Source organism: Cyprinus carpio, chromosome A23 (assembly GCF_018340385.1).
Source record: "Cyprinus carpio isolate SPL01 chromosome A23, ASM1834038v1, whole genome shotgun sequence".
Lineage (NCBI taxonomy): Eukaryota > Metazoa > Chordata > Actinopteri > Cypriniformes > Cyprinidae > Cyprinus > Cyprinus carpio.
Window position 1 is genome coordinate 3,678,233 of NC_056594.1, and position 10,532 is coordinate 3,688,764.

General features: G+C 36.1%; 2 protein-coding genes across 2 annotated transcripts; both read left to right on the forward strand.

Moving 5' to 3' along the window:
- The first annotated feature begins 234 nt into the window (after positions 1-234).
- On the forward strand, positions 235-2,066 carry LOC109066636 (thyrotropin subunit beta). The gene is made up of 2 exons (XM_019083680.2): positions 235-512; positions 1,497-2,066. Exons 1-2 carry the CDS (start codon positions 339-341, stop codon positions 1,734-1,736), a joined length of 414 nt encoding a protein of 137 aa, XP_018939225.2. The 5' UTR covers positions 235-338; the 3' UTR covers positions 1,737-2,066.
- Positions 2,067-3,503: 1,437 nt separating this feature from the next.
- Positions 3,504-7,865, forward strand: LOC109066644 (mitochondrial glutamate carrier 1-like). The gene is made up of 9 exons (XM_042712659.1): positions 3,504-3,653; positions 3,960-4,085; positions 4,378-4,433; positions 4,773-4,863; positions 4,956-5,074; positions 5,325-5,517; positions 6,141-6,295; positions 6,383-6,458; positions 6,562-7,865. The coding sequence occupies exons 1-9, from the start codon at positions 3,634-3,636 to the stop codon at positions 6,719-6,721; spliced, it is 996 nt and encodes a 331-aa protein (XP_042568593.1). The 5' UTR covers positions 3,504-3,633; the 3' UTR covers positions 6,722-7,865.
- The last annotated feature ends 2,667 nt before the right edge of the window (positions 7,866-10,532 follow it).

The window sequence follows — 10,532 nt, forward strand, 5'->3', positions numbered from 1 at the left end:
TGGGATACATTTGTTTGAAATGATAAATAGCGATGCATAATTAGCAGTTCCATTGAAAACATGGTTTAACATCAAGAGTTACATTAAGAGATGAACGGAGCTGTGTGCGGCTGGCCATTCGGCCCGGTGTCACGTTGATTTCCAGTGTAGAGGATCAACCTGAAGACCCTCCCTCCCTGCACCGCAAGATAAGAGGCACACAGATCATTTGGGATTAGCGTGAGTCTTAAAGCACACGAGGAACTCTGACCGAATCCAAATCTGACTTGTTATATGAAGGATTCTCAACTGCATTGACCAGAACATTAGCAATCCTCCAAAGGAAAATCTGGTGTTGGATGAAGATGAAGATGAAGATGAAGATGTTGTTTTGCAGTCTGCTGTTTGTGTTGGGAGGAGATGTTCTCCTGGCCTGCTCTCTGAAGAACTACACGCTGTACGTGGAGAGACACGAGTGTGGTCACTGCATGGCCATCAACACCACCATGTGCAGCGGAATGTGCTTCACACAGGTAAGAGCCTGACAGCTTCACAATACAATCCTGGAGCATGCTTCTTAGATGTCATAATGTGTTGAATAATTTGGACAACTGACCAGTTTGGTACCAGAGATAAGCAGGTTTCATGATGAACAACTCTTTCTGGTTCATTTTGTGCGAGTCATTTTTGACAATGAAGTGCAGTGGAGCATCTGGTCTTAAATAAGAAATATTTAGATCATATTTTATTCACCATTGAATATAATATATTAAATTATATATATAAAAACAATAACTTATTTAAAAAATATAAATTAAGTTAATCTAGCATATGCTTTTTTGTGTGTATGCGGTGTGTGTTTGTGTGTGAGAAGGAAATAGAGATGAAGGTATATATATATTTATATATATATATATATATTATATATATATATATATATATATATATATATATATATATATATATATATATATATATATAAGAGAGAGAGAGAGACAGAGAAAGTGAATCATAAAAATGAGAGAGTAGTATTCATAAATGACTGTTTCTGGGGACATAACACATATGTGAAACACCAATAATAAGAACAATTATCTTTCATTAGCCATTTGATATTTTGTCCATGTTGTTTATGAACCTAAATATCAGACGACGACATGTGAAATTGGATAATAATAATGTTAAACACTTTCTTCATTAGATATATTAAAAACAACAACAACAACAAAAACAAAGCAGGAAACTCAATACATGTTGAATTTGATGGGACATGGAACAAAGTTTTTGATTTCTTGTATTTAATTATCTTGGATTTTTTTCTCTGCACATTATGTCATTGATTTCAGAGAAAATATCCTGTATATATTACAACAAGTATAAATATGTAATAGACAATAATTAGTAATAAGCATAAATACGTACTGTTTAGCATTGTTGTAGATTAGATTAAATATATTGCATATATAAATAAACTAAATATTATATACTGTACACTGTTGATTTTGTGTGTGTGACAGGACACAAACGTGAGAGGGTTTGTGGGCAAGCGTTTCCTGATTCAGAGAGGATGCATGCATCGTTCTGTGGTCTATCATTCTGCTAAGATGCCCGGCTGTCCTGTCCACATTGACCCACTCTTCTTTTATCCGGTGGCACGCCGGTGCCGCTGCACAAAATGCAACACTACCAGGAACGAGTGTGTTTACAAACCAAAACACACTCCCAGCAAATGCTCCGAGCACCTGCGTGCCGTCTGAAATCAATCGACAAGGGGCTTGCCTCACAATAAAATTCAGTTCTGATAACCTTTTTTTTTTCCTTCTAATGTTCTGGTAACATTTGTTCTATTAGAAAGTGTTTCTCATTTCAGCTGTAAAAGAGAAAACAGTATGGCTGGTTTTGTAACAATGTTGTATATAATATATATACACACATACAAAATTTAGCTATAATGTCTTGATGAATATTGTAGGTGAGAGACAATCTTTTTTTATTGTGGTTCTCCTGTCTGCATCTTTTTTCACTATAAATGTCTGCATTAATCACTAAAGTCTCGTTTACTGTAACTCTGTAATAATATCATTCACTCATTTTTTTTTTTTTTTTTTTAAACAAGCAAATGCTTCCATAGAAAAAAAAAAAAAAAACACCATTACTAGAGCACCAGAAAAATACATACTAAACAAAAACAACAATTAAAATCTCCACATAACAATTAACTATTCTTACCTTGATCTTTTATTTATGAGAGCAATTCATTTTATTTTTTTAGGTTACATCAGAAAGGCTTGCAAAATATATTTATATATTAATATATAATTGCACAGTTTGTAATTAATTAAAGGACAATGTATTTTCAAACTGTTACTGATTGATGACGATGACTCACACATTTTATTACCAAATCAGCAAAGTATATAAATAATGTTGTGAAAACTGAAAAATAAACATTAATGATAAAACTTGGTCTGGCATTGCCATAATTATGAAAATTGCATGCAAATTCGGGATCTGTGTGATTTTCGTTCTCAGTTCCCCTCCATAACTATCACAATTAGTTTTTACAATATATATACATAAATATATATATTAATTCATTAAGCTTTGACTAAAAAGCAGAACAGATCATAAAAAAAATGTCAAATTATTTATATGGTCATAACATAGCAATGTAGTTCCCAGTGAAAATGTATTTCTGTTGTGTTTAGGAAATTTACAGTTTTGAATGTCATTGTACTTTATTTGTCCAACTTGCCATACTGATTCACTGTTGCATTAATTATTGTGATTTTTAATTTTACTTAAAAATAAATAAATCAAATATAACTAATACAATCAACCACAACTTTACACAATTAGATATAACTGTAATTAGCCTTCATAAAATGGCACAAGTACCATGGGTTTATATTTACAAATAAAAAATATATTTCTAATTTGTACATTAAAATACAGTGTACCATGGTTTGTCAAAATCTATAATTTACATTCAGTACTTTGTTGACTTCTTTGACTTTTATCTCTATGAAATATTTATTACAGGTGAACCTATAATTAGGTGAAGTGAGATTAAGGGTCTTGAAATGAGTTGTGAAAGTATCTCGATCAAAGGCACAATGATTTTTGATTCTTGGGACAGAATCAATATATAATATTTTGATGTCCAGACCAGTAACCTTCTATTTAGATCAATACTATTTATATTTCTATATACTATTATATTAACATTTAAAAAGATGTACCTGATTCAGGTTCAGAACATTCTATAAATGTAAAATGATGTTTTGGAAGAAATCCAACATCCTTAAAAAAAAAAAAAAAAAAAAAAAAAACTTTTTTTTTTACAGCCCCCCCCCCAAGATTTCCTCTAAAACTTAGGAATGCACTTAAAGATACTTATCGAAAATCCCTTAACATGCATGCAAGTGTGTGGGTGGTAGTGGAAGTGTCGCTTTGCATGCCTGTAAGAAGATCCTGCTCCTCTGATTGGCCGTGCAGTCAGCCACAGCGGAGACACACAGCGAGGGAGTGAACAACCGGTGTTGCCTGAGGCTCCTGGGAGGGGCTGCAGTATATAACCCCTCTTTGCTATTTTGCATAGTGACTGCGCCTCTGTCTACCTCAGCCCTCACACCAAACTACAAACCTCTCACCATGGCTCAACAACCAATAAGGTATGGAACCAGAACCACAGTCTGCTGTGTACTGTAGTCAGTTAAAATGATTTTGATACTGTAGTTTTATTGTAAGCAGTCTAAACATGTTCAGTTTAACTCTTATACACTCAGGGAAGTGTTGCATTTAAATAAATGTGTCAGCCTGACATTGCCTTGCTTCTTTTGACATTTTCTTCTATACCTTCAAAGCAGTGCCTTGATTTTTGTACAACTGTTAAATGGAGGAGGGGGTTATGAGTGAATGAATGCATTAGGAGTACAATAGGTATTGATTTCTTTATTTGCTCTTTTGTTTCTCACAAGCCTCCCTGCCAAGCTCATCAATGGTGGAGTTGCTGGACTGGTGGGTGTTACCTGTGTGTTTCCCATAGATCTCGCCAAGACAAGACTCCAGAACCAAAGAGGAAACCAACGGGTCTACAAAAATATGTATGTTTGCATTTCACATGGTTCACATTTATTTTAATTAAGGATTTTTGATCCAAAACCAAACGACTCTTATTGCAAGTTTACTCAACCATAAACAAGACAGCATTTTCTCTGAAAGAGAGCTACTGGAAGTAACTGAGAATTGCCTATCATGGAAACTGAAAACTTGTTTCTCTTTCTCAGAAAACTATGGATTAGTGAAAGGGGTGCGGTTAACTCAGTATTCATTGTAAAGATTTGGAATGGTGACTTACCTCAGTAGACAACAATAACTTATTATTATTTTGATTAGGATGGACTGTCTGATAAAGACTGTTCGATCTGAGGGATACTTTGGAATGTACAGAGGTAAGCAAATTTAGAAATTTTAATAGAATACTTTACCTTCATCTTTTCCTAAAATCTAAAGCCCCTGAGGGCATCATCATAATGCAACATAACTTGCAAGTTAGCACTTCACACCATTTACATAAACAAGCAAGAGGCGCCAATCCAAAGCCTCTCGACTGTAATAGTTGTTAGTTCCTGTGACTTGCTTTTAGATATTTGATATAGCTTGCAAAGTTCTACATTTGCAAAGAAATCTTAAAAATGTTTTCATTGTATTGATTCAGTGTCAGGAATCAGAAGAGGACCCAAAGCAGGAATTTCCTCCCAAAACTTTGAACTTAACTAAGTTTCCTACAGGTGCAGCAGTCAACCTGACACTGGTGACTCCTGAGAAGGCCATCAAACTAGCCGCCAATGATTTCTTCCGTCAGCAGCTCAGTACGGGAAAGTATGTTCCCTTTGCTTCTATCAAGAAATTGTACAATACTCAATAATAGTTCAAATGAAAAAAGCATTGAATGATACTCACTTGTATTTCAGGCTCAAGCTGAGCGTGTTTCAAGAAATGTTGGCTGGCTGCGGGGCAGGGATGTGTCAGGTTATTGTCACAACCCCAATGGAAATGCTTAAGATCCAGCTTCAGGACGCAGGACGACTTGGTGAGGCATAAATACTGACCCTTCTATCGTGATTAATCTACAATTTTCAATACCCTTAATATTCATGATGTCATCAATCATCAGATCACTGAATATTCTTCTTTATTTAACACACCTGATTCAAATCGTAACAATTGTGCAAAGTGGTGGATCTCCAGGACCAGAGTTCAGAACCACTAATTTTGTAGACTTGTAAAGTTTACTTTATGCAGGAGGCTTCTTGACAGGCTGTGCCATCTTTTACATACAGTGGCCCAGCAGAAGAAGTTACCCGTGCTTCACACTGTGAAACTTGGAACAGCCAGTCCAGTCCTGAACTGCTCATACAGTGCAGGTCCATTGTCTTCAACCAGGAAAGTGTCAGCCATTCAGATTACCCAGGAACTGCTTCGCACAAAGGGCATCCAGGGACTTTACAAAGGTCTAGGAGCAACCCTCTTGAGGTACTGTACAACTCTATCTTATAATGTAAATGTTTGGGCAATCTGTTCCAAATTCAATCCTCCAGCTCAAACTGTGGTTTAAGTACCACAGGCCTAAATAAGCCATACCACAGAACCTCTAAACTAAATACCACAAGGAAATATTGGTGTAAAGCAGGGGTGTCCAATCCTGCTTCTGGAGGGCCACTTTCCTACAGAGTTTAGCCCCAACACATCAGACTGGAAGTTTCTAGTGATCCTGAAGACCTTGTTCAAGTGTGTTTAATTATGGCTGGAGATAAACTCTGCTGGAAGGTTGCCCTCCAGAAGCAGGATTGGACACCCCTGGTGTAGCATGGCTGACCCAAGTTAGACTTGCCCATGACTTTACATCCTTGTTGGTCCTGGAACAACACTACCATCGAACAGTCCAATTTTAGAGTCAGGTTATGGCAGAGTTAAAGCCTTGAAAAGCTTTCTTAGTAGTCCATCATTCCTCTCAGATTTTAGAGGTAGGTGGGTGGTTAGGACTGTATTTGTTTGCTAGGTACATTCGACAAAGGACACTGATCCATGAACGTCCAACTTGGGCAAGTTATCTCTCGAGACTTTAGTGAAACATACCTTGGGTCTTCCTCTTACAGGGACATCCCTTTCTCAGTGGTTTACTTTCCGCTGTTTGCCCACATCAACAAGCTGGGGAAGACATCTGAGGAAGACGAGGTGCCTTTTTACTGGTCTTTTATTTCGGGTTGTGTGGCTGGATGTACAGCGGCTGTGGCAGTCAGTCCTTGTGATGGTGAGCATTCAAGTTTGGCTAAGAACACCTGTTTGAGTATATGTTAGTGTATGTGCAAAGACTTAGGTTGATCCCATCTCTATCCAGTTGTGAAAACCCGGCTGCAGTCACTCAATAAAAGTGCAAATGAAGACACCTACAATGGTGTGGCAGACTGCATCAGGTAAAGCAACCAGTAACCTAGCTAATCGCATTCTAGGAAAATGCATTAATGCATTTTTCTGTTTCTGCTGTATTAATGATGATCCCGCTCTTTGTTTCTACAGAAAGATAATGCGCAAAGAAGGGCCAGCTGCTTTTCTGAAGGGTGCCGGCTGCAGGGCTCTGGTCATTGCTCCACTCTTTGGAATTGCTCAAGTGGTTTACTTCATCGGTGTTGGGGAGTTTCTTTTAGGGCAAACTCCATTTAACCTTTACTCTGTCTAAACTGCGAAACCACCTGAATTAAACTTTAAAGACCAACGCAGCTATGATGCGACTAAATATCTGAGAACAAACCAGCCTGCTCACATGACAATTTGTAATGATTTGTATAAGAGGGCAAAATTGTTCAAATCTGGGTCATACAAATACATACAACATAAACCATCACAGTAATCTGGAAAATACCTAAAAATGTTGAATGTTTCTATATGAACCAAGTTATAGGAGATCATACACTCTCAGAAAAAATGGCACAAAAGTTGACACTGGGGTTACTAACATGTACTACTTAAATACTAATAGGTACTTGTAAGATACTACTATGCACAGGGGTGTCTAACTCAATTCCTGGAGGACCGGAGCCCTGCAGAGTTAAGATTCAACCCTAATTAAACACACCTGATTCAACAAATCAAGTTCAGGCTTATCTGAAAACTACATGGTATGTGTGTTGGAGCAGGGATGAAAAAGAAAAAAAAAACACCTCTGCAGAGCCCTCCAGGAACTGAATTTGACAGCCCTGCTTTAGGGGTAAGTAAGGTACAAAAGTGTAACCCCAGTAACAGATTTTGTACCTTTTTTTCTGAGTGTACAATTTCACCATCTTGCACAAATGATTATGTGTTGCATAATTATTAGTGTGTTGAAACAAATGGTAGTTGGAGAAGACTGTTAATAGCTTAGAGTTTAAGTTCACGTCTTTACATGCTACCTTTAGCATATTCAGCTGGCTTATTCAGGAAGCTATATCATTGCACATGATTATGATTCTATTGGAAATGTATGGTCAGAGACAGTCAGATTTATCCTCAGTGAGGGTTGATTTGAAAGTGTACGGCCAAGACTCATGCACTCAAAGGGCCAGAAAATCCTTTTTTTATATACTTATGTCTTCCATTAACAGTTGTGTCCTACCTTTCTTGTGACGTTTTGTATATGCACAATATTACAGTGGCACTGCTGATTAATGTGGACATTAGCGTGGAGACACACCTGTGAGGACATTGTTATACAATATACATGACTTGGAAGAGAGACACACACACACACACACACACACACACACACACACACAGACAGGATGTTTGATTCCTGCTGAAGTGAGGTTTTATTTTTACAGAATTAAAAGAAATTGTGTTCAACCTAACCTTGTTAAATTGTCATACTTAAGAGCCTGGACAGACATTCTGAACTATTCCAAAAACTGGGACTTGAGTGTGGTTCACACTTTGAAATGTGCTAAACAGAAGAAATCTGGAACAAAACTATGTGGTTTGACACAAAGACCGTAAATAAAACCTATGTGTGTTTTGTTTATTCCACCATGTTCCTAATTTTGTTATTAGTATGTGCAAATACATTTCAAAAGGTTTCTGTAAAAAAAAAATTTGTATAGAATGGTTTGTATAAAAAGTTTTTTTTTTTTTTTTTTTTGGATAAGCTATTCTCTACTAACACTTCTAATAAATTTGTCTATGATTTAAAATAGGAACACACTGAACACAATACAAAACAAAACAAAAACATTTTTAAAATGAGCGTAAAGTGTGTAAGGATGACTGATTTGATTTGTAAGTAAAATAAAAATAAAAAAAGAAAATCTATCTAACAAAACTAACTCAGAACTAAGGTCAGGCTAAATTCGTAAAAATAGACATAAAAATCAGTAATTGTGAAGTTCAGTTGGTAGTTCTTCTCAACCCTGTAAACAAACTGTATCTTTAGAGCTTATCAGTTTTCAAGTACAAAATCTGCTTTTATTTAAAGCTCAAAATAGCTTTTATTTAACCCCCCCCCCCTCAAAAAAAAAAGAATGAATGTATTATATTATATGTGCTTTAATGCAAGACTGAATATTCAAATAACGCATGGGATGCAGTAAAGAAAACTCACTAATATACTGTACGGACTTCTAAAGTGCTTGGTGAGTGTTAACTAAGAACACATCTGTGTTGGTGAAAAGTGCACACTGTGCACTGCAGATGAAACTTTAGCCTGGTTCTAGTGCTTCCTGCATAGCATTCACTTGCAGCTGACGTGAATTTCATGCCAGAAAGACAAGGCAAAATGAAGTCCTGCTATAAAGCTGCGATGTGGCCAGGACGTCCATAATGAAATTATTTGTATTCAATGTATTTAAAAGCATAATTAACGTCCTGTACAATATAAATACAGTTACATAAAGAAGTAGCATTTGACTTGTGTTGCAAGGAATACAAGTGGTGACAAAATCATTTTCAAAAATTAATTCTTTTCTGAGCTTTTCTATGAACTTGTAATGTAATTTTTTATTTATTTAATTATTTTTTAATGAAATAGTTTCATATCAAAATCATTATAATTTTTAATGTTTTAATTCATCTTTTGTCAGAAATTAAGAGTTACTAAGGTGCTGGTAAACTCTACTTGGTGGGCCTAAATAACTTGACAAAACTGGATGATCTATATTTAGAATGAATTGGGTAGCAGAAGCTTTATACCTACTGCCAAGCTGGTGCCAAATTCACACAGTGTGGGTATTTACACACACACACACACACACACACACACACACACACACACACACACACACACACACACACACACACACACACACACACACACACACACACACACAATATAAGACTCAAGCCCATGTCATGTGATACAACATGAATTCGATTGTGCTACTAACATTTCACTTCCACAGCCTTCCATTGCAATCAGTTAAAAAAAGACAACCAGTATTGATGTCATGTGATGAGGGGGCAAACTAAGGTCCTGCGGTAGTCAGTCTGCTTGGAAAAGTCGGGCCACCCATAAAATTTTTTATTTAACGGACATTCCTGACAACAAGGCATGTCGGCATATCGGCAACACGCTGTTGGTGATTTGAAAATCTGAAAACCACAAGAATCAGAAACTTCAAACAAGTTTATTTGTTCTCATGCTGCAATGTTCCTGAGAAACTTGAATGCTGTTTTGAACTTTCTCTCCAGAAAATAAATTAAACACACACATTATGACCACTAACATCAAAAGACTGCAGTGTTATGTTTACAGTACAAAAAAATCTCGACATTGTTTACACAAAGTGTAGGAATAACACACTAAAAATAGTTTACAACAGAGCCTCTACTCGAAAGCCACACGACATGCTCCATACTAGTTATTTTACAGTCTGAACAACCACGACTGGGTTGCTTTTGGGTGTGAGTACAGATCTACATCAACACTTAATGTGAACAAAACACTTATTTCATGTGTTACTCTCTGTTAGCATCGACTACGACGTATCCTAATCGCTACTCTAATGCTACATCAACTTGAGGAACTTCAGCAGTGATGCACCAGCAGAAATATATCTGACCAACCAACTTTTGCCCCATTATAAATAATAAAAAAGACATTTCATCCCATTTCTATGGAAGCCTGTTTCCGCCACTAGATAAAAAATAAAAAAAAGTAATTGCGTCTTTTAATTGTGAGTTTATATCTCGCAATACTGACTTTGTAACATGCAATTCTGAGAAAAAAAGTCAGAATTGTGAGATAAAAAGTCGCAATTACTTTGTTTTATTTTTTATTCAGTGGCGGAAACGGGCTTCCATACTTTTCAAATCCTTTCATTAAAAAAAAATTAAATAAAAAAAAAGTTCAACCAAATACAAAGTTGTCTTTTCAGATAAATAAAAAAGGCACCTTAATATTCAAATGCAAAATATGAAACACAAGTTGCTGTACACTGGCCAAAACTGACTCTATACATATTAACCGCACAATACAGATATTCATGATCGCTACAACTACAATGACAACTCATGAAACTCTCACA